This window comes from Kogia breviceps, chromosome 5 (assembly GCF_026419965.1).
Source record: "Kogia breviceps isolate mKogBre1 chromosome 5, mKogBre1 haplotype 1, whole genome shotgun sequence".
In the NCBI taxonomy this organism is placed as follows: Eukaryota; Metazoa; Chordata; class Mammalia; order Artiodactyla; family Physeteridae; genus Kogia; species Kogia breviceps.
The window spans coordinates 122,505,605-122,530,927 of NC_081314.1; the positions used below are offsets into that span (position 1 = coordinate 122,505,605).

The 25,323-nt window shown below is 35.7% G+C and overlaps 1 protein-coding gene and 1 long non-coding RNA gene across 7 annotated transcripts in view; both read left to right on the forward strand.

Annotated features, from left to right (window-relative positions):
- USP25 (ubiquitin specific peptidase 25) overlaps positions 1-25,323 on the forward strand; it is a 142,418-nt gene that overhangs the window by 12,001 nt on the left and 105,094 nt on the right. For 3 of the 6 annotated variants that reach the window (XM_067034938.1, XM_059065617.2, XM_059065616.2), the window contains exons 2-4: positions 7,862-7,939; positions 11,095-11,239; positions 23,689-23,812. In XM_067034938.1, coding sequence (XP_066891039.1) covers positions 7,862-7,939; positions 11,095-11,239; positions 23,689-23,812 — 347 coding nt within the window. Of the gene's footprint in view, positions 1-4,867; positions 5,429-7,861; positions 7,940-10,027; positions 10,111-11,094; positions 11,240-23,688; positions 23,813-25,323 lie in introns of all 6 variants that reach the window. The other 3 variants (XM_067034940.1, XM_067034939.1, XM_067034941.1) reach the window with 3 other exon arrangements.
- On the forward strand, positions 15,724-21,576 carry LOC136794272 (uncharacterized). The gene is made up of 3 exons (XR_010840818.1): positions 15,724-15,800; positions 19,282-19,341; positions 21,489-21,576. It is a non-coding gene; the product is annotated as an uncharacterized lncRNA (long non-coding RNA).

Genomic DNA, 25,323 nt, shown 5'->3' on the forward strand with positions numbered 1-25,323 from the left:
TATGTAGTTTCTCAGTCATATATGTTCATTACTACCAAGTTTGTATTTTCAAAATAAAATTTTCACCCTCACATAAACTCTTGTTTCAGGTTTTCAGTTCCTGTTGTACATTTCTGCTTAGATACCCAGTCGACTCTCATTATCATGTCCATCCATTCATTTATTCTTTGTCTTAAGCAGATAGAGAAATAACTAATACACTATAAAAAAGCTTATAGTTTAGTGGGTGGGAGCCAGAAATGCATACATTATATTAGAAGTTAAGTGAAGTATATACAGGATACATTGGTAGGACCAAGGAGAGGATCTAAGAACAGGAAAGACCTCATAGAGGAGGTAATGTTGAAGATGTATGGGGAGATTGAAGGTAGCATTCTAAACGAAGAGAAGTCCATGAGCAAGGACAAAGAAACAAAACAATTTGGTGCCTTCTGTTATCTACAAGTAGCTGTATGAGACTAGGTGTGGTAAAATATAAAGTAAATATTTAGTCTTTTCCCCTGGTTTCTGCCACAGAAATTTACTGTCTTTTGTTTGCTAATGAGATAATTCCTGGTTGGGGGACTAGATAGTTTCAGGATGGGGGCTGTGCCTGAGAAAAACCAACCACTATGGTAAGCGAGTTAGAACTTTCAGCCCACTCCTCAGTTCAAGGAGGAGAGAAGGACTAGAGATTGAGCTCAGTCACCAATGGCCAGTGATTTAATTGATCATGCCCACATAATGAAATGTCTGGTGCCTTATACACTTTTAATAAGTGCTCAGTAAGCGGGGGTTCTTGGATAGCACTTACCGTATATGGTTAATTTTCTTCTTCCTATTGTTTTTGAGACTTATTCTCTTAAAAGTACAGAATTGCATCATTAACGTATTATTAGAATACAAAACTTGCTTTTAAGGAAGTTGTATGAGTAAGAGTCCAGTTAGGACACAGAAACTACACAGTAATTTGAACAGGGAAAGTTTAATACAAAGACCAGTCAATACCAGTATTGACTGGTAATAGATGATTGGCTACTAAAGTGCAAAGAGAACTCTAAAGAATAAAGGAAGGAATACATTTGGGAGAGTTTTTACCAAGCCCCAAGACTGAGATTCAGTTCTTATTGGAGAGGTTGTGATTGAAGCCCACTGGATGAAGACAAGTATGCTGAGGTGCTGGAAGCTGAAGGCTTCTGCAAATGGCTCTCTTATGGGTCCGGGAAAGAAAGCTTTATTAAACCTAACATTATATCTAGAAGAATGGAGTTCCTAATAGTCAGTAGGATGTATTATGAATGTAATTAGTGTGACCAAATACTGTATTTGCTTTAAGGAATTGTTTGTACCACATATAGCTGCTAGGAATTATGTAGTAATCTAGTCTGAAAGTTCTACGTAGAGCATACTTATTTTCTTTTATTAGTATAAGGGATTTTATTTTTGGACTGAAAGTTAATTATGAAAATTTAAGTACAGAAACCAAGAGACACATAAAGATTTAATTGGACACAAAGATTTTATATATCTTAAGAGAGGTATATTAGGAATCAGCCAGATCATTAGCATCAAAAACAAGTTAAATATATACTTTATTTAAACTGAAAACATTGCAGTTCAAGGATATGATTTGATTCACAGAAGTTTTGTTTACCCACATAATATAGGCATTCTAATTTAAAAACACAGTTCCAAAAGATTTTGCAAGTTGGGTTTTTGGAACTCTAAATGCATATTGCCGTAGAAACCACATTTCATGGTTTTAGGTTCTTATTTGGCCAAGATATGTATTTAACTTTGTGTGAACTTAGCTTATAGTTCTGTGTAACAGTATATTTGGGGAAAATTGTGTTTAGAGTTTCTACTTGTGATGCATGTCTTATATCTGCCAGTTAATAGGGATGGAAGATTCTATTAGGGGCATGGACATCATGCAGATGTTAGACTAGTTCAGGGGCTGGAGTGGAAGGTAAGGGTATGAACTCTTAGGTGAGGAAGGATGGAAACAAACATTTATTGAGGGCGAACGAAGTATCTCATTTCTTCACTTCTTATTTTTTGGCGGGGGGATTACATAATGCTTAAGAGTGTAGCTCTGGATTCTATAAAAAGGTGGGAGAAGACTTTAAATTCAGAATTTCTAGCATTTCTAAGGCTAAATGTAAATAGTGAAGAATAAAAAAAGCATACTTTTAGATTTATACATCCATAGAGGTATGTGATTAATTTATTTTAATAAATAAAAAATAAAGTACTGTTAACCCAGCAAGATTGAGATAAACCTTAACTCTGTGGCAGTAGAAAATACAGGATACCCCAACTATTCTTGAGATTAATATGTAAATTATTTGCAATTGGGAATTTGAACAGTATTGTACTGTACACTCCCCTTCAGGCAGGATTGACAGGACCAGAACTAGGTTATAAAGTGTTTGTGAACTTCTAGGTGCAATGTAGAAAAGTGTCGAAAATTTGCTAAGTGGCGTGATTTACGCATGCCTCTTGTTCCCATCTCCAATAATTAGTTTGTACCTCTTTCCTGTGGATGAGTTCAAGCCCTGTGATCTGACTTACTCCACTTCACCTCTGCAAACTCTGCTATATTCATTTATTCAGTCAATATTTATTGAGTTCCTACCGTGTGCCAGACACTGTACTAGTTAGTTACCAGGAACACAGCGATGAGCGATGAGCACAGTCTTGTGCTCTCTTCGATTTAGAGTCTGGTGATTAACATAGTATGTTATTACAATCTGTGGTAAGTGTCAGGGGAACCTCTAACCTTAACAGAAAGGTTACACCTTTGAATTAGGAAGTTGAATAGTATTTTGTAGACCCTAATGAAAGAGGGAAGAGGAAGAATGGGAAAGTAGTGCAGGTTGAAGCTAGAGATAGCTGGGTCATGCAAAGGGCCCTTTAAGCCATGAGAAGGGTTGTACTGTAGGAAAATTCCTCAGAGAGGTCATAGATGATTACATATAAAGGGAAATGAAAGGTCATCATGTTGTCCTCCTTAAAATTACGGATAAAAATAAAAAACAAGACTAATGAAATGAAGTTTGTTTGTTTTTTTCTTATATATCTGGTTAGAGGCAGGTTTGGGTCTTACAAAGATATACTTGAAGGATCTATTATGTACTTGAAATTATTTGTCAATGAAGTTTGGGAACTTTTTGTTATGGTAAGAGATAACGTGAAGTAAGTCAGTTCGGTGTTAATTAGGTAGATGCAGAGGTATTTGTAAAAATAGATATATGTATGGTTATGTACCTTAAAGGCAGTAGTATAGTTAATCCTTTCATTGATAGGTAACTTTGAAATGTTTACCATTTGGTGCCTAGCAATGCTGATTCTGAAGTTTAGGGCATGTGATTCTGAAGTTTATGAATACTTTGGGATTTTCTATCAAATTGGGTTTTTTTCTTCTTTACTTAGAGATTTTGAGTTTTTTTTAGAGGTTATTCTAAGAGTTACCGTTTTTTCCCCTGAAGATGGAAACCTTTGTCTTTCTTTTGCACTAAACCAAGTTTTATTTATATTTAGAAATTCAGTCAAAGGAACCAAGGACTGTCTGTCTTAAGAGTCACTCACCCCTTAACACAGAAAGCTGTCCTGCCTTGTGGTCATCAGTGCTCCAGTTTTCTTGTGCCATTATCTAAGTATTTTATGTCAGCATAGTAATGGATTTTTGGGCTGAGTTTTCATTTTTCACTGAATCTTTAATCTGCAAAATCAGATACCATAGAAAAAATGTGGAAGAGACATGGGCTGTGGGAGTTGAAAAATTAGTCAGTCATTTCTGTCTCTGTACTTATTAGTCTCTTAAATATTCTATTAGTTATAAAATGAGAGTAACTTTCTAGAGGGTTTATGTGTGTGCATGTGCACATGTGTTACATGAGATTATACACCAGAAGCACTTAAAACAGTCTGGCATACAGCAAGAGCATAATAAATGCTTGTCCTCTTTGTTGGGCTTAAGCCAGTGATCCTTTTTTGCATTCTCAAGAAGTACACCAATGTTAAGTATGTTGTAGTCTTACTTAAACAGATTTAAAACAGAGCCAGCATTATGTAGGATGAACGGTGGGGGGGTTGGGGGGAGAAGGAATTTCTGTGAAACACTCTGATCCTTACTTTATATTGAAATTACTGATGCCTTCTTCTCCCTGAAGTGCATGGTACTGGAATTTGCACGTAGTAGGCACTTAAGGATGTCATCACTCAGTAAAAATTACATCGAGGAAGGAATCTGAAGGCCTGTAGATAGTCTTGGTTTGTTTGCATATTGATTTTTGTGGTGTTTGCAAGCCATTGAATCTCTTTGAACATTGTGTCTTGCTCTTCTTGGTTCAGCAGTGTGAACAGGTTGCACCTACCTCCTTATACTGTAGTAGATAAGAAATCCATACAAGGAAGACCTCAGAGCTCAGAAAAGGAATTCTAGAAATGATAGTGGGTTAGATCCACCTTGGATCCCACATCTCTAGTTAAGGAGGAGAGAACCATATGCAGGACGTTTTTAGTTGAGGATCAGGGTGTATCAGACCAGAAGTTTGGTAAATAAGAAGGTGCAAACCTTGAAAGAAGACCAGGGTCTTAATCACCACAGAAATAATAGCAACAAAAAAATGTAATTGTAGGAAATGAAGGTGCAAATTTTCAGACAGGAAAAGCACAGCTGGAAGATGCCAATAGCAAAGGGGAGAACTTGCCAAATGAGGTGACTTCTCTTCCATAAACTTAGAGTTTTTCTCATAGCTCACCTCTTTAGATCTCGGTCCCGTTTCTTGCTAACTTAGTTTAGAAAATACATTTACTTTTTCTCCTTCCCACTCTGCCTTCTTCCCCACCCTCATCCTTTTCTCTTTCTTGTTTCATTTTTCAGTCAAAATTCATGAGATGAAGAACCATGCACCTGAATTATGTTATTAGGATATTTAGCTGACATTATTGTGAAAGATGAACAAAATACTAAGTGAAAACAGAGTCTTAGGACTTCCCTGGCGGCGCAGTGGTTAAGAATCTGCCTGCCAATGCAGAGGACACGGGTTTGAGCCCTGGTCCAGGAAGATCCCACATGCCACAGAGCAACTAAGCCCGTGCGCCACAACCACTGAGCCTGCGCTCTAGAGCCCGTGAGCCACAACTGCTGAGCCCTTGTGCTACAACTACTGAAGCCCATGTGCCTACAGCCCGTGCTCTGCAACAAGAGAAGCCACCGCAGTGAGGAGCCCACGCAACACAATGAAGAGTAGCCCCCGCTCGTTGCAACTAGAGAAAGCCCGCGCACAACAAGCACCCAACGCAGCCAAAGATAGATAGATAGATAGATAGATAAATTAATTAATTTAAAAAACTTTTAGATGTTGCTTCTCTTCATAAAATAGTCAGTATTCTTATAGTACTCTCTAGCAGTCAACTATCAGTGTAACAGACCCCACCAAAAGTTAGTGGCATACCAAAATATTGTTATCGTGTTCCGATTGGTTGGTTGGGGTGACTCTTCTCACATGCCTCATTCTTCTGGGGCAACAAGTGGGCTATCCAGCTTATGTTCTTCTTGAGGAAGTTGCAGAAGTTCAAGAGGGCAAGCCCAATCATGCAACCACATTTCATGTCTGCTTGCATGCTATTTGCTAATATGCCATTGATGAAGGCTTGTCACATGGCCAAGCCTATCATCAGTACAACAAGGAAATATATCATGTTTCTAGTGGGAGGAAGTGAGAAGTGGCAAAGGGTGTGGGTACAGAGATGGGAGAAGAATTGGGAGTCTAATGCATTGCAGGCTCTGTAAACTTTTCTGGGTTTTACATTCTTTTTTACATCTTACCTTGTACTCATTAACATATACACACAAAATTTTGTATTTTACCACTGTAGCTTAATATGATTTTGTAAAGATTAACTGCTATATAGATTATATATTTGCTATTTAAAAATATAGTTGTTTGCTTAAATCAAACTGTGCTTCTGGGTTCATTTATATCAAAATCATTTGAGATGCTTCCTAAAATTGCAGATCCCCTAACAGATCCCCTAGCAGATCCAGATGCCCCTGGAATCACAATTTCTGGGTGTGGCGCCTGGGAATCTTCTTTATTGACAAATTTATCAAGGCATTCTTTTGCACATTACAGTTTAGGACCTCTTCCTTAGTGGAAGGACATTTGCATTGTTTCCATTTTTCCAGCATTATAAATAATAGCGAGCATCATTTGTACACATGACTGATTTCTTTGGGGTATTCAATAGTCTTTCCCTGATACACGATTGAGTAATTGCAGTTGAGGAAAATTATATTCTGTGGAAAGAATGGAGTTTGGAGTGCTGGTAGGGGTGATTACAAACAAGCTTGTAAAATCTTTGAAATATTTTATGTTCACTAAAATAAGACATTGAGTTAGATAAGGAGAATTTCTATAAAATTTGTATATATAATTTGTAATGTTGAGTATTGTGTAAGTTAGTCGTGGATCCATTGATAGCTATTAGTAAGTTTTAAAATGAAAGTAGAAAAGTTGACAGGTCTAAAGAGAATTTTATTTTTCTCACATTTCAGCTCTGTGAATTTGGCAGTCCAGTTCTTTTATTCAACTATTTTGATTCTTTTTGGCATTTTATATGACCTTTGTTTATGTACCTTATTATGTAATTTATTTTTAGTCTCAGTTATCTCAGCTTTTAATAAGATGTTTATGGAAATTAAAATTCATTGATGGCATGGCAGATACTGCCCATGCCTGTTCAGTACATGCTTTTCTTTTTCCTTAGCAACAGATTTGCAGAAAAGCTTTTTGCCTAGCTGAAAAATACATTTCCCAACCTCCTTTACAAGTATGAGTGGCCACATGACGTGACTTTGTTCTGCTCAGTGAGGCTTTAAGTGGAAGTCACTAGATAGGGCTTATTAAAGAATGCAGAGTCATTTAGCAGACACCCTTTGTCCTTTGCCCTTTATCCTACCTAGAACTTGGACAGGATGCTGGAGGAGGAAACATTGAGTGACATTTAGTGAATGTCACATACGAACGTTTAGTGGGAAGACAGAAGATTTCAGCAGATTCTTTTATTCTAGTGGTGACTTGTTTTCCATGTCATATCCATTGAGCTTTCTTTATTTCATGGTGCCGTCTTACAGTTTGGGGGAACTTGTTTAAGAAATGCAGAGATGTAGGGAGGAGTATTGTTCTTAATTAGGGAAGTTTAGGGAAGGGTTTTGGTAGTAGAATCTTATCCTACCTCTTTTTCTCTCCAGTAGAGTATACTCGATTATATAGATCAATAGAGTATAAACAGATTTAAAGCAAATGGGGGCAAGTGATCAATTTTATTTCGGATCTTTTATGACAGATTGGAAAATGAGATGATCCTTTTTTTCCTTGAACAGGGTAGAATCCCCCTAGTGTAAAATATCCACCTAGTGCTTGGCCTGCCAAAGGCATGTTTTTTCCAAACATCCTAGGTGCCTCAATGCTGGCTGACTTTCGGTAGAGGGAGCGATTAATAGGGCTGCCTGGATTTCATTCTGTGGTCTCATCCCCTAGTTAAAGCAGCCCAATGAACACCTGTTTTCCTTAGTTCTTCTTAAGTTTAGCCATCAGGCAGATCACTCCTTTTCTTGTTGGGAGGCATAAATTAGGCAGTGAAGAATGGGCTTTTAGAAATATGAGAATGGAATAAGGGCTACCACAGTATGGTTCATTCTTACTAAAAGAATGAAATTTATTCTGTCTTTGTCAAGTTTTATTGTTTTTTTTGTTTTTCACTCTAGTTTATTTGGAGTTGTTTGTTTTTTTTCCCAAAGGTCATTTATTTTCTTGTCCTTATATATTTTCATATTTCATAGATAACACTTTTGGTTTTTCCCTTCCTCTAGCACCAGCAGACGTTTTTGAACCAGCTGAGAGAAATTACTGGGATTAATGATGCCCAGATACTACAGCAAGCCTTGAAGGTATGGCCTCTGTTTTGCGACATACAGTTTTCTAATACACCCTCATCTCCACTGCCTACCATATTTGAAACTTGAGTTTTTTAATTATACCATGGGTAGTAGTAGAGATATAGGAAAGAACTTTTATAAAGTAAGAACCTTACTTAACATAACATACTGCAACTTCAAGCCTGTTAGCTTTTAGCAGCCTAATGTTCCAAGATACCTTGGAGTCAAAGAAGACCTCTCCATGTGAAACACTTTTCATACAAAAAGGAGGGAAGTGAATTCAAGTGCTAATGGCTGGTTTTACTCAAGAGACATGATTTTAGAGTTTAATTGGGGGTGGGGGGTAGGGTGGGGTAGAGGAGGAGGAGGAAGAGGAGGTAGGAGAAAATAGAGTATCAGAAGTTACATTTTTTTCTTCCAAGGAGGAGAAATATAAATTGGCTAACATTCAATTAATTGCACTTTAAGAACATTCAATATCAAACTGTCCTATTATGCACTAAATGAAGGGCATGATTTTTGTTATATTTTATGAAGTATGCTCATTTCCACACAGTGGCACCCAGATTAGTCAAATCACATGGATATGCACATTGAAAGAGAGCAAGTGAGTGAAAGATGTTCAAGAACTAGACTGCATTTTGAGTTTATTTATAGATTGCTGCCAAAGGCTAACAGCAGTGCAGCATTTTTGCTACTATAGACATACACATAGCTTTAGTCCCTTGCAAGTTGCTCTGAGAGACAACATTAATTACATCATTTTTGATTTTGTGCCAAAAGTTCTTCATTTGTTTCTAGAAATAATTTATCTTTTGGATGATTGTAATCATAATCATCATAATTGTAGTGATAATAACTAGCACTTATTAAACAGTGCTATTCTAAGTACTTTATGTGGCTAACTCATCCTCCTAATAACTATGACGTAGGTATTATTTTTATCTCCTTTTTAAAAGATAAGGAAACAGAGAAGTTAAAGTGACTTGCTGAAGATCACATAGTTAGTATGTGGAGGAGCTTGGAATAGAAACCAAGCAGGCTGATCCCAGTGCCACACATAATTTCTCCTTTTACTGGAAGCTTTGCTTCAGCTTTTTTCCCCGATCAGGAAAACGATGAAACAGTACTGTTAGGAGCATTTTAATGCATGGTTATGAAGCCACTGTAAGTATTTGGAGAGGAAGCAAAAGGGTTGTACCTCAGTTTTTATGATTATGACATTTAGATGATTGCCAGTCCTTTCTTTATTCTGCTAAATATGATTAAATCTTTCCATGTCTGTTTTTAGAAATCGCCTTTCCCATTCTGTATCACTGAGTGTGGGGCTACACCCATTACTTTATCAGGGCAAATTTGGGGAATTCACTTATTTATTTATTTTTTTATCTTGGGAAACACGTAGTATATGCTAAATTAAATAAACGTAAAGAATTAAATTATTGTCCACATTTCCTTTGAGGTAGGTTGTGTGACCATGGTTTTTTTTGTTAAACTTTTGTTTCAGTTACCAGTATCGGGAGGAGAACAGCGTACTTAAACCTTAATTGTTGCTCAATATAAATTTGTAAGATGTTTAATAATGAGTTGACTCTCTCAGCAATATACTGACAGGGAGTCTACTTTTGGGAGCCACAATGTCATTGATTGATTTTAGCACTTTTACTCCATTTTATTTTGAGAATTTATGTATACCTCCAAAGTAAGTGTAGATCCCTGCTGCATTTAGTTTATTATTATTGTATGAGAGAGTATATGGAAAGCCCTTAGCACATTTTTTGGCACATAGTCAGTGTTCAGTAAATGTTAGCCATTGTTATTACAATTATTTTACGACTAGTTTACTTATCTAACTATAGACTATGCTAAACCCATATTTTGGACGATTCATTTAAGAATCTTATAATGGTTGTGACAGATAACAAAGTTTAAAACAGCGGTGCTTTTCAGACTGCACTTTTACTTTTTTCTCTCCTCAAAGGCTGCTAGAATTGGAGTTAGGATGGGTTGGGGACTTCATTCTTCCAGTTGCTCAGGCCTCAAATCTTGGAATCATCCTGTTCTTTCTCCTCTTATCCCTCCCCACATTTAATATGATAGCAAATAATGTTGGACTCTCTGCTTGGACCCAGTCTCTCCTGTAGTCTATTCCCAGCATACAGCCAGAGTAATCCTTTTAAAATGTAAGTCATACCGTGTCATTTCTGTCTAAAACCTTCCACTGGCTTCCTATTATGCTTCGTGTGTATGCTAAACTTCTAAAGGCCTACGTAGTATTATGGGTTATGGCCTTCTGTTACAAAGATAGCTTCGTTACTAATATCTGGATTTCATAATGTGGTTTCAGTTAGCTGTCATAGAGCTAGTGTTATATTTATTGTTAACTGTGGAGAGAATATAGAGATAAGTGGGCAAGTCTCTTCTCATTTTGCTATTTCAAAAATTCTTAGTTTTTTAGCATCTGTTTTCTTCTAAATTAACTTCAGAATAATTTTGTCCAGGTATACTTTTTCTTTTTTTTTAAACATCTTTATTGGAATATCATTGCTTTACAATTGATGTGTTAGTTTCTGCTTTATAACGAAGTGTCCAGGTATACTTTTGATGAGAACTACATACAATTTATATATTTAATTTGGGTAGGACTTTCATCTTGATAGTATTGACTATTTCTAGGAGTTTTGTGTGTCTCTCCATCAAGCTTCAGACCATTTTGCTGTTTTCTTCTTATGAGTCTTTGATACTTGCTTGTTAGTTTGCCTCCAGGTAGGCAGTCAGCATACCTACTAAAGGGGAATATCTTTTATTGTCCTTGTTTGCTGAAGTACTATTTTAAATATTTATTTTTCACCCTTTTATGTGGCCAGTTCCAGAAAACATTTTTTAGTTTGTTCATTTGTTTAGGAGTGTAAGTTACGATTGGATAATTATTTATAGAATTGATTTTTACATTATATTAGTAGTTTTAATAGAAAAAGGAATTACTATTTATATAGTCCACTTTGTTTACAGTGAATTTATACTGTAAAATTAAGAATCAGAATAATTTTAAATCTGAAAATGATTTTTGCTATTAGTATTAGTTGTTATGGAGAAAATTACATTATCATATGAGAATGTATAGAGTTATTCCAAAATATTTGATGTTCCGTCCTTGATATTTGAAGGATAGTAACGGAAACTTGGAACTAGCAGTGGCTTTCCTTACTGCGAAGAATGCCAAGACCCCTCAGCAGGAGGAGACAACTTACTACCAAACAGCGCTACCTGGCAATGATAGATACATCAGTGTGGGAAGCCAAGCAGATACGAGTAAGTTTACTTCTCTTTCTTAATATTTTAATTAGAATGTAATGAAAAATTTTTCTTGGAGCTGTGTTTTGTTTAAACAGAGGTGAAGAACAAAAAAGGAACTACTTCAGCTTTGGTTCTTTTTGGTGTAGTTGAAAGGCACATGTTTTTATTAGCTGCTATATTTGTTTTCAGTTTAGGAGTAAAAGATTATATTTAAGTTGTATATCCTTTTAAAACATTTCATATCATATTAATTGTTTTGAAATATGGAACATCTAAAGGTCTTACTCATTAAAGAAACCAAAGTTTCTGGAATTTTAAATGGGGCACAGTCATTTGTTTTATTGATGTTAAGTGTTGGTAGAGTATTATTATTAGAGTATTATTTTTGAAGATAAAGTATTGTTTCTAATTACTGATAGATTTACTGTTTAACAGAATTTTCCTTCCCTTAACTCCAACCCCTCTCCAGAATAAAGATCTTGGAAAAAGGCTTACTACAACATAACAAAATAAATAAATACACATATACACATACATGCATATGGAAAATTTTACACGGGACTCTAATTTTTCTTTATAATATGAATAATTTATGCTTATATAGTTGAGTTTTGAAAAATATGTTCAATTATCCCAACTCATTATGGTGTAATAAAATTATATATATAAAATATATAAAATATAGGTATTTCTATGCATTCTGGATTTGAGAAGTTTGATTACTAACTTGTACTTAAAGATAATTTTTGATTTTGTTTTATAGACTTTCTCAAAGTTAGGAAACAACCAGGAAGATCCCATTCACATAGATGTTTATAGCTATTTATTGACATTAAATGCTGTTTAATGTGCACTGATAAAATATTTTAATTTCAAAATTTTAAGGTAGTCTTAGTGTTTTTGCTCCAAAAATGGTCTTATGTCAGCCAAAACTAGGATACTCCTATCTCACACATGTAATAGGTGATGGGAGAAGTTTTATGTATGTAAGACAGACTCAGTTGCTGTGTCCAAGTTCAAGACAAAGTGTGGTTTGGCCCCTATCTACATCTCTACCTTCATTTTCTCCTGTTTTCATCCTCTCACTTTACACTGTGATAATACAGAATAGATTGGAAGTTCTCATTCACTCAGTGCTATTTAATTTCTTCTGTTTTTACACTTGTTCCTTCTGTCTGGAATCCCCTCCAGCCTTTATCCCTAGCCTAATTTCTTCTGATGTTATAAGACTTAGTTTAAGAGCTGCTGGCTCTAGAATGTTTCCTCTAGCCTCTAGATTGAACCAAGGGTTTTTCTGACACCCAGAGCATACTTCTGTCTTAAAGGGTACTGTGCTATTTTGAAATTATTTGCTGTGCCTTTCTTGCTTACCAAACTAAACTTAAAAGGGCAAGAGACCATTGGTAGTCCCACCATTATAATAGGATGTTATTGTTTCTCAAAAAGTGTTTGTTGAGTTGTTTTTGATAATATGTGTAAAAAAGCTGTTTTGAAACCAGTGAAAGTTCTCTTGAACAGGGTTGAGAAGCTTGTTATAAGAAGTTGGAAGAAAGAGAAGTGGTATAAATAGAGGAGGAATTAGTATGTGAGAATAACATATCTTTCAAGGTTCTGAGACGGGAGGAAAATGAAATTAGGTAGAAAAAGGGAAAAAAAGATTTTGACTCAAACAACTGGTTAAAATGAAGGAGACAAAACTGAGTAAACATGGTTCAGTGTTCTAGTTGAAAGGATGGAAAGATTTTAGAACGATAGCTGTGAACTCAATATAGATGGTAGACTTTGAGACGTGGGACAGCCTATATAGATTTGCAGGGGAGAATTAGGATTATAAGACTGTCATTAAAGATGATGTCTGGGCTTCCCTGGTGGCGCAGTGGTTGAGATTCCGCCTGCCGATGCAGGAGACGCGGGTTTGTGCCCTGGTCCGGGAGGATCCCACGCCGCGGAGCAACTGGGCCCGTGAGCCATGGCCGCTGAGCCTGCGCGTCCGGAGCCTGTGCTCCGCAGCGGGAGAGGCCACAGCAGTGAGAGGCCCGCATACCGCAAAAAAAAAAAAAAAAAAGATGATGTCTTATTTGCTGTGTGAAAATTAGAAAATATTGTTTAAGTCACATGTTAACACCTGTTTAAGACTTTTGACAAGGAATAGTGAAAATATTATGGACAAAAAGAGAGATTTGAATAGGTGCTCTTAGGGAGGAAGCAACCTGATTTCAGAAAGCATGTGTCCAATTTGTTGATAATTGAAAAAAATTTTGTGTGTGAGTATGTGTGTATGTGTGTAGCTCTCGGAAAATATGCACTAAGTACTTTCATATTCCACTTGAAAGAAATGGTAGAGAGATGGAGTTTCTGGTTTCATCTTACTGATTATCTTATTGAGCAAATTGCTCATTGTTGTGGTTTCTTTATTGATAAAATGAGCTGTCCTTCTAACCAGGATGCTAATTCATATTTAATGATTGAATAATTTGGATAGTGCGTTCAAAAAGTTGGTTTGAGATTATTGAGAAAAAAATTTGTAGAAATATAGTGGGGTGATTGTATTATAATAGTATTAGTTTTAAACTGAGAAAAATATAGCTGATGAGGTGACAATAGTTCTTTTCTATTTAACAAATTTGTACCATCTTTCATAAAGTTCTAAGAAGTACAGCTGCCTTTAGGAAATAGTCTTTGTTCAGCATTTAAATTTAGTAGTGTCATAATAATACTACAAGTGTTATGACACTTGTATAATACCAAGTGTTACAAGGTTTAAAACTGAGAAAGTAAGTAGATGTCATGCATTCCGCAGATTCTTTAAATTACTATGCTGTAATTGCTGAGTAGAAATGAAATCTCTGTGTATTTTTAATTCTTGGATGGGGTGGCAAAACGTGGGAAGGATAGAAAATAATTATAAATGAATATATATATTTAAACGCAGGCCTCTTGGGGAAAACTCTGTAAGTGCTGAAGGAGTGTGGAGTATTGGAGTGATCAGAGTGTGAGGAAGTTTTCAAGGGATTGTTCTAGATATAAAACTCTTTGAGCATTTTCTTAATTTTATGTGAAATGCATTGTTACTTGAAAATTGACCATAGTCGAACTTAATTCTTGCAAATATGGTAAGGGTTTTTATTTTTTCAATTTCTTCTTCTTTTTTTTTTTTTTTTTTTTAAAGTATAAAGTCTTTTACAACCAGGCTAAAGCATAAACAAAGCCTTGCTAACTTTTAAGTGTGTCATCTGTTGGTTGTAGTGCTGGCAAAACATCTATATTTTGAGATAAAAGTCTCTAATGCTAAATATATAATGGTTCTTTATTGTTATAAGCTGGGGTCTCTTTTAGAAGATCTAAAATACATGTTTTGGGCTTCCCTGGTGGCGCAGTGGTTGAGAATCCGCCTGCCGGTGCAGGAGACGCGGGTTCGTGCCCTGGCCCGGGAGGATCCCACATGCCGCGGAGCGGCTAGGCCCGTGAGCCATGGCCGCTGAGCCTGTGCGTCCGGAGCCTGTGCTCCGCAACGGGAGAGGCCACAACAGTGAGAGGCCCGCATACCGCAAAAAAAAAAAAAAAAAATACATGTTTTGTTGATGACTAGAAAAATTTAGCTTTCAAACTAATATCCCATAGAAGTGACTCTCGGGGTTGCTGGGAAATTTTCATATACCCAAGTATATCAGAAGAGAGCAAATTATGTCACTTGATTAGGAGATCACATATTTGTGAACTTTAATATTGAAGGAGTAATTACATTTTCAATTGTTGACCTTCTCAGTGTATTTTTACCTTTCATTTTTGGGAGAAAAAGGAAATATTTCAAGGAAAGCTTGTACTCTGCATAATAAGGAATTAAGAAGTATTGCTTTGGTAACATTCCATACTGTAATATAATACTCTGTTGAATTCTGGGAAAATACCCAAACCATTTTGTAGTACTGTTAGCAAAAATTTGAGGCACCTTTTTTTTTTTTTTTTTTGTGGTATGTGGGCCTCTCACTGCTGTGGCCTCTCCCGTTGCGGAGCACAGGCTCCGGACGCGCAGGCTCAGCGGCCATGGCTCACGGGCCCAGCCGCTCCGCGGCATGTGGGATCTTCCCGGACCGGGGCACGAACCCGCGTCCCCTGCATCGGCAGGCGGACTCTCAACCACTGCGCCACCAGGGAAGCCCATGAGGCACCTTTTTAAATTACTTACATCTCCTGTCTAGACTGGATATTGTGAATTGTAAAATGAGTGCCTCCTACCTCTCACTTAAATGAGAAATAAAATTACTGTGTTAGGAGTTTTGCAGTTAAAAATGCAAAGGGAACTAGGAAACAATGCAAAATATAGAGATATCATAGGTGTATTTAATAATCAGAGAAGAGATTGTGTGAAGTTTTTGTGTCTTGGCAAACTCTGTCATAGACATGACCATATAAGGCTTTTGCCCAATTTGAAATCAAATAGTAATATTCTTTCTTTCATGATCATTGAATTCTTTTGAACTTTTTTAAAACAGGAAAAAATAGTATATACCCTCCAGAACGAGATGTGCTACAATTGAGCAATCAAAGTATGGATCAAAAGATAAGAGGGATTTGGGTAGGTAATTTTAACACAGAAAGTAATGCCGCATATTGGCTTAAGTTTTAGAGAAATTAGTATAACACATTGGAGTGAGTGTTAAGTGGTAGACTCTTTACAGCTTTAGAATCACTGTATTTTTTTTTTTAAGACACACTGTATATATTTTTTTAAGACACACTGTATTTTTTTTTTTTAATCCTCCAAAAGAACTTGGAATTATTTGGTAAAGATTGCATAGAAAGTGAGAAAAATGTTGAAGTTCTGTCCTAGAACTCTAATCTTGGTTATATTGCTTGGCTAGCTTAAAAGTGATTTAAAGCACAAATGATAAATAGATCCCAGTCTAGTGTTCTCACCCCTGCTGAGGGCAAATCACTTATGTTAAGCAGTTTAGGATTTTATTAATTGAACACTGATATTTTTCCCATTCATCAAATTTGTTAAACAAGCATCTGTAGATAGAAAAAAAAATTAGAGAAATGGAAGTTAAATCTCTGTAGAGATTTCTAATGCATAAAACTATTTTGATGATTCACCAAAAGTCAATGTTAAGCTTAAAAATGAGATGCTACAATGGTATGAAAATTACTTGTAACTGATTGGATGCAATTAGACTTACATTCTATATTAGACATACACTGTAGAATTACTTGTATAACTTTATGAATTTTCTTTAACTTTAGGACAGAATGATAGCCATGGGCCTTCACACTTTTTGTTGACTAATACAGAATGTTAACTTTTTTTTTTTTTTTTTTTTTTTGCGGTATGCGGGCCTCTCACTGTTGTGGCCTCTCCCGTTGCGGAGCACAGCCGCTCTGCGGCATGTGGGATCCTCCCGGACCGGGGCACGAACCCGTGACCCCTGCATCGGCAGGCAGGCTCTCAACCACTGCACCACCAGGGAAGCCCCAGAATGTTAACTTTTAATTTTTTCCAAGTTGGAAGACACAGTGAAACAGATGACAACAATCAAGAATGGCTCCTTTATTATTACTTTCCTTACTTACTAATGCTGCCATTATAAATTTAGCAGCTGTTACTAAAAACACAGCAAGACCATTTAGAGCTGAGCTGTTCAATACAGTTGCCAATAGTTACATGTGGAGACTTAAATTTAAACATTAAATTAAGTAATGCTGAAACTCAGTTTTTTCATTGCCATAGGTACATTTAAAATGGTTAATAGTACTCACATGTGACTAGTGGCTACCTTATTGGACAGTACGGATAATAGTACATTTCTATCATCACAGGAAGTTCTATTGGACGTTACTGTTTTGGAGAATCTGAGATTAGCAATGAGAAGATTGGAAAAGTAGGAACATCTTAAGAGAACTGACTGACGGCAAGGGAGAATGGGAGAGTGGGATGAGCAACACAATTTACATTGCTTATGTCTTCTTGATTTTAAGTATTCTTTTAACATGATACTTTATTATGCTATTTGTCCTTTTACTAGAAAAAATTTTGGGTAAAGTATATATTCTCAAGTATTCCAACTAGTGCCACTGTGGAGATGACTCATTAATTTTTATTTCTATTCCATAGTCTAGATATTAACCTTTATTTGCTTAACAAATATTTATTGATTGCCTAATATGTGTCAGGTACTCTTTTAGGCCATTAAAAAATCAAAAAGTATCTTTGTTTACATAGAGGGAAGACAGTAAACAGTAAATAAATATTGTCAGATAATAGTAAGTTCATGAAGAACAATAGAGCAGGGTAGAGGGACAGAGGCTGGCAGGGATGAGGTTGTAGTTCAGACATGGGGTATGCTATTTTAGATGGAAGGTTGGTTGGGAAGTGTCTCATTTATACAGATACCTGAGGAAGTGAAGGGGTGAACCTCAAGGATGTCTTAGGGAGGTATGTCCCAGGCTGGGGTCTCGAGGTAGGAGTATGTTTTTGGCTCAGGAGGTGAATGGTGAGGACAACAACCGTGGTTGAAGCAGAGTGAGAGTGAAAATGGTATTTTTCTCATTTCCAATCTGCTGACCATCTCTTTCTTCATAATTGCTTTTTTCTCTTAAGGGTATCCCTGTCCTTTTGGTGGGCCAAAGATTTTTTTCTGCTCTGGTATCTACTCTTAGTACAACTCTTCTCAAACTCTTGTTCAGCACTTTTAACTCCTCTAACTCCCCAAACAGTTATTTCTACTCATATCATTCCCCTGCCTAGAAATCTTTGCTGGTGGTAAATATAAGCTTGGCTTATTAAAAATAAAGTGTTTCCCCTAGGTTTAGCCTTATGTAGGTAAGGAAAATAATGAAAGAACTTTTTTTTCCTAAAATAAAAATCTTTGCATATATTCAGTTAGATTATGGGCTAAATTGGCTCTTGTGAACTAACTTGGAAGCCTCATGTCATTTTATATACCATTTTCATGAGAAAAAATGAGTGATAAACAATTCATACATTTGAAGTCTAATTTATTGCTAAGTTGATGACTTTCTGTGTTTTGGAGTTAGCAGAGAAATGTTTGGTAGTTGGTGTGTAAGTTTTTGGAGAGTGGAAGATTTATTAGGGTGGATGTTATGTTTTGGTATATATATTTCTGACTTTACAGGAAAAAATGTTTTATTTTGGTCAGTCTTGAAATGTTGTAGATTACTGTTCATAGGCTTTTGTAACGTGATTTTCTAAAGTGTTATTCAGCTGACACTAACACACTTGTGCCCTTGAATTCTGTTTACACTAATGCTAATACTAATACTGGAGGGAGGATTGCTTCAATCAAAGTTTGGTGTTTTACCGAGGTCCTCCCTTGGCATTGACAGAAAAATATTCATAGTACTTTGGTACTTGGATGGAATTTTTACAAAGGCTAAGTTTTTTTTAAAAATTAATTAATTAATTTTATTTATTTATTTTTGGCTACATTGGGTCTTTGCTGCTGCATGCGGGCTTTCTCTATTTGCAGTGAGTGGGGGCTTCTCTTCGTTGCAGTCTGCAGGCCTCTCATTGCGGTGGCTTCTCTTGTTGTGGAACGCTGATACTAGGCTTGTGGGCTTCAGCATTTGTGGCACACGGGCTCAGTAGTTGTGGCACTCAGGCTCTAGAGTGCAGGCTCAGCACTTGTGGCTCATGGGCTTAGTTGCTCCGAGGCATGTGGGATCTTCCCAGACCAGGGCCCGAACCCATGTCCCCTGCACCGGCAGGCGGACTCTCAACCATTGCGCCACCAGGGAAGTCCCAAGGCTAAGTTTTTATAGTTGACTTTTGCAAATTAGAAATTATTTACTGCTAAGCTTATTCTCTGTTCCTTTTTGAATAAGCACATAAGAAAATCATAGAGGGCTATTTTTCATTGTGAAATTGATAGTTGATTACATATTTTACAGAAATCATTCTATTAAACTCCAGAAAAATAAATTTAGGATTAACCATTCAATTAAAATAAAGTTTTATTTTCTTAATATCTGTTCTTTAAATCATATATATTTGGTATGTGAGTAGGTTATAATAATTCAAGATTTCTGTATTGTTCTAGAATGACCTATGGAAAGAAGAAGCTTTATGAAGTAATGGGAACATCTTGGAGAAAATTATTGTAATTATAGTGAAACTACAAATAATAAATAAACCTTCTCCATTGCTTAAAGGAACAAGTCCCAGCTTTTCAGTTAAGAACTGATAGTCTGTGGTCAGCTAACTTTTCTAGCATTAAAGACTATAATTGCTTGTTTCTTCTCTGCTCATACTTATAATACTTCTGACACCAGATATGTGAGTTTTTTTCCCACACACATGACCAGTTCTCCAACACCAGCTGGGTGTTCTACAATTCTGATACCATCTACCATCTGAGTCAGCATCAGACCCCACAGGCTAAATGCTCAGTCCCATAATATTGCCCCTACCTTAGACACCAGTCACAAGTAGTGGGCCCTCAGGTTACCCACATTCTGTCTGACTTGGCTACAACAAATTGGGGGTTCTCAAGACCCCCTCAAGTTTGATAATTTGCTATAGTGGCTGATAACTCAGGGAAGCACTTTTACTGGTTTATTATATAATAAAGGCTATGATAAAGTATGTACAGCCAGATGGAGAGGTATATAGAGCAAGGTCTGGAAGGGTCCCAAGCCAGGAGTTTCTGTCATGTGGAGTTGGGGTGCACCACCCTCCTAACATGTGGATATGTTCACCAACCTGGAAGCTCCCCAAACCTTGAACTTTAGGGATTTTTATGAAGGTTTCATCAGGTAGGCCTGATCGATTATTAACTTAATCTCCAGTCTTTATGTCTTCCTGGAGGACGGGAGGTAGGGCTCAAAGTTCCAAGCTTCTCATCATGGCTTAGTCTTTCTGATGACCAGTGGCCCATACTGAAGCTATTTAGGAACCCACCAAGAGTCACCTCCTTAGAGCAAAATATGTTTCTATCAAGCTAGGAAATGCCACGTGATATAGGAGCTCTAAGGAACTGGGTCAGAGACCAAATATTAGAACAAAAGATGCTCCTAGTGTCTTATCTTGCTCTTTGAATGGATTGTTTATCCATGCATGATTTAATAACACAGCACATTGGTAATTTGGAAAAGGTTTCCTTCCAAATGTTGGAAGAAAGTCTGCATTATAAAACAGATAGAAATTGTTAATATCACTTGATTTCACCAGAAAAGCCTTTAAGTATTGGGAAGATATCAAGCTCATAGTGGTAGAAACAAGTTTTCTGAAGTTTCAATTTTTGCTTGAAAATTCCATGCTAATCTTTGGCAACAAATACTCTTCATTTGTTCTTCAAGTGACAGGCTCACTTTATTTTTAAGAAAATGTCTGCCATATACTGACATCTGAATAATCATAGTTTGTCAGTTGTTCTTTCACGTAAAAATAGTGCTCCATGAAAAAAAAACAGTTCAGCTTGCAACTCAAACAGTGTACTAGTGTTTTTCTTTACCAACAGCATACTTTGGATATACAGCAGAGGTACTATGCATACTTTCTATTATGTCACATAGAATTAAAAGAACATGTAAAACAATGTTTGAGATTTAATAAAATTAGTTTCCTCATTTTATCAAGGATTTAAGAGAGACTGGCTTTTTTTTTTTTTTTTGAATAATGGGTGGTCATAGTTGTAATATAATTAACTTGATGCTACTGCCTTGATTTGTGCTAAGATGCTGTGGTTTTATGCACTGTTGTTTTGCATAATCACTGCAAATGTGACCCCATTAGGAAAGGCAGATAACATCTTAGTATTATTATGAGAGTATTTTTTATTTAAGGAACCCCTTCCTTCATAGGGTCATTGGGGATCCCAAGGATCTATGGATTACACTTGGATACCACTAGTATGGAGGAAAGACCACTGGACTTAATAATTTGAAGACTTAAATTTGAAGCCTATGTACCATTCTTTATTCTTATACTATGAGACTTCATTTCTTGCAACTTCATTATCTCATTTATGAAATAGGGTTAAAAGCATCTTGCCTAGTTTTTTGCTTTTGTGTTGCTTGAGTTACGATGCTAAATTATGAAAAGCTCTAAGTATAACTTGTTGCCATTTCTAGGTGAGTTCTGCTCTAGCCAGTTTGGTTTACTTGTCAGTCATGAAACAGTAAACACTCTAGGTAGTTCCAAAGAAGAAATTTAATACAGGGAAATAGGTTCTTAAAAAAATCAGTGGAAGCAATGGAGGAAGGATCTCTAGCTCAGCTTTCTGAAATGACTACTCGATTCTTGCAGGACTGGCCAGCCAGGGAAGCCATTCCGTCTGCCACAGTCAGGAAGATAGTGAATCAGGAGACTGCCTTTGGGACTACAGGGTTCAAGAACGTACATAGCTCTATAGCTGCTGCCCAGGGAACCGGCAGCCAGGATTAGGTAACTGCCACTGAGCTGTGCCTGGGCGTTGGAGTGCAGAGTCTGGTTACCACTTCTGTTCTATCTCTTGACATACCTGAAGCTGTAAATTGGATACTGGATTGCTACTGTGGAACAGCCCACATCTGTTCCGTCATGCTGGAGAAAAACAGCCAAAAGCAGCAGGATAGTGACTTCCTCCCTCAAGTCTGCCTTCCAGATCTCATGCTAATGCATCCAGTTGGGGAACCTAAATTTTATCCAGAACCATAACTGTAGGTGAATCGGGAAAATAGGTTTGTTTGTTTTAATCTTTTTAGCTTCTGTAGTTGTAGAAGGCACACAAGGGGGATGAGAGATTGGAGTCTGAGGGCTAATTGATTGTGTCCCCAAAACCTGTTTTTCTGCTTCTTTGTGATTTTCAAGTTATTTTCTTTACTTCCATTATTCTCTCTTTACTCACCCAAGTTCTAGTCATTATTTAATGACCATGATAGTTCTCATTTTTATGAGGCCACTTCATGCCTCTCCAGTCCTAGCTTCTTTATCAATATTTCAGCTGGACTGAATGACTACACCCAGGTGATTTCCATCTATAGCTGTGGTTTGGTGGACTCAGAATTTGTAAACCAGAATTAGGAAACCTTTGGCCTGCTGACGTTCGTATGCACGCTCCATCATTTCACTTGCTCTATAACTCTGTTCCACATTTTACTTGACTGAATTTTTTGGACCCTACTTACTACGTTTTTGTGAGGTTTTGTTATACTCCCTAAGAGCATTAAAAAAATTCCTCCGTGGCCACCTGTTATTTTTAATATTCTCACAAGCTGCTGTTTGGGGAAAAAAGTGTATATAACAATAGAAGTAGATTTTTGAAACTATCAGTATACTTTATTTTTTATTAAGTGCAAAATATTTTTTTCTAGTAGTTATATATAACCCTGTAGCCAGATGGTAAAATGCAGACACTTTATCTCCCATCCCCAACCCTTTTGTTTGTTTCCCTCTTATAATATTCTAAGATTACAAAGAAAAAAGTTAATTTTAACATGTCTCGAATACAAATAAACAAAATGATTATAAAACTTGTCCAGAATACCAACCAGCATAATCCCAACTATGCAAAGATAAGGTAGTAACAGCTATACTTCTTTCTCTTTCTCATCCCATTATTTTATAATATCCTACTTAGCAACATGTTATGGTCTATCATTGTTTAAATGATAATAGGAGTATTATTGACATCTTTTGAGGTAAGGAAATAAATTGATGTATATTGGGAAATTGGATTAAAAATCAGTTTTTTTTTAATGTGATAATAGTTTTAGACTTTATTCTTTGGAAGAAGAACACTTACAGCATTTAGACTACTTTATTTTATTCTAACAAAAGAAAACCTGTCATTTACTTGCATATTTTTCTTTTTTGTGAAATGAAAACTTTTTTTTTTTAATTAAAAGGAATGCATAGAACAGGAAATAGAAAGTGGAAGATCCTTATACTTCCTTCTCCCCATAACCCTCCTCATCAAGATTAACCACTGTTAACAGCTTCATACATTCATCCGGACTTTAAAAGTATATATAAATATAAATATATATGGTCAATTAGTTCCTGAAACATAGTTTTTGAGAGCTCATTTAATTATTATACTTTGATAAATGTCTAGGTAGTATAGCCGACTGTAATGTGTGTGTATTTGGGTTAACTTCAGAAAGCATAAATGTAAATGTTTAACTATGTTGGCTTCAATTTTGTTGTTAAATAACCCGTTTTTAGCAATCTTTCTGGTTATTAGCTTTTAATCAGAGACTTCATAGTAAATATTGAGATTCCTCTGTAATGAAAAATATTTATACTCTTAATTGCTTTAGGTATATTTTATAGAGAAGAACATTAAATTTCAAAGTATAACCAATTTAAAAAGTGTTTGCTTTCTCTTCAGAGAGGCTCTTGTACAGAATTAAGTTGGTGCTGACTTTGATTGGAAAGGGTATATTGGGTATAAAATCTCCATTATAAGAATTACCTTTCATTTTGTTTGACTTTTAATTTTGAGAAAGATAGTTTTGCTTTTCAGATGTGATTGATCTCACTGGAGATGATAAAGATGATCTTCAGAGAGCAATTGCCTTGAGTTTGGCGGAATCAAACAGGGCATTCAGGGAGACTGGAATAACTGATGAGGAGCAAGCCATTAGCAGGTAAAAATATAATTTGTATAAAGTAGATATAAATACTATTTATAATAGAAATAATAATTGACTTTAATTTGAAGAGGCACAAAGATATACTTTGCAATTCTAAATAAACTATTAATAAACTTAGTATTGTTTTTATATTTTATGTAACCCAGATTTTCTTATTCTAGATCCAATTGCATTTGAAAATTAGATTGTTTTTAGGATTTTGGAGTGGCATTGGGCATTAAATTTAGGTATATATTTTAATATTTCTTTGATTTTTTTTTTCTTCCTCTAATTTCTTTTGGATACATTGTCCAATTCAATTTATAGTCATTTATGGCCAGGGTCAACAAACTTTTTCCTGTAACATGCCAGTGGTAAATATTTTAGGCTTTGTCAGCCATCTGGTTCTGTTGCAGTTGCTCAACTCAAGTGTTGTAGTGTAAAAGCAGCCATCAGTAATGCATAATTTAATGAGTGTGGCTGTGTTCCAGTAAATTTCGATTTACAAAAGCAGAGGGCCAGCGGGATTTGGCCCATGGGCCATAGTTTGCCAACTTCTGATCTATAATATTATAGTATATTTATAGTTTTTTTTTTTTAAAGAAATTAGCACGATTCTAAGTTGTGTGATGGAATGCATCTTTTGATTTAATTACCAAAACTTTTTAGTTTGAAAAAATTTGATCCACCAAAGGATTAAATAAGTTTGATTTAAAAAAAAAACCTTTAAATTATAACTAAACATAATCTCCTAAACAACTCTTTGGAGCCAATGGTAACTTTGTCTTACTGAAGAAGAAATTTATCTTTTAAGAGGTTAAATGATTTTCCAAAGGTACACAGCTAAGATGGGTCTTATGACTCCAGTGTTCTTTTCCCCTGTTAACAGAGTTGTTTGGTAGCAGAATGTACCAGCTTTCTTAGATAATTTCCCTTGGCACAATATTAATAGTACATTTCTTTCTGAGTAATCTGAGATTACCGTAGGAGATGCCTCAAAATGCTATGTTTAGCAAAGGCACATAATTTTTTGTAGTAATACTTTTTACTGTCTTTGTTACTTTGGAAACTGCTTTGTATAATAAGATATCAAGATGGCAAGCCTTAATTAAAATTCATTATCCTCTTTAGTTGTGGCTAATATCATTTAATGCCAGTAATTTTAAATGAAAACCAAAAGTAAAAGTACATGTGCTATTTTTAGACATTTTATTTAGGCTTATTTTTTGAAGGATTTGGAGAAATTATAAAGTTAGATTTTATCTTATAAAAATGAATTGGAATGAAATGTTTGTCTTGAATAATTATAAAATTTGATAATACTTAAGCTTTATGAGAAATATTTTAAACATGGAATACATCAGGTACAATTCATATTTAAGAGGAATGATAATCTAGTATGTGAAAAAGATTATAAAATAGAATATATACTATGATACAAATATTTTAAAATGTATATATATTGTTATATATATTAATTTATATTAGTACATAAATAGAAAAAAGTCTGGAGGATTATATACCAA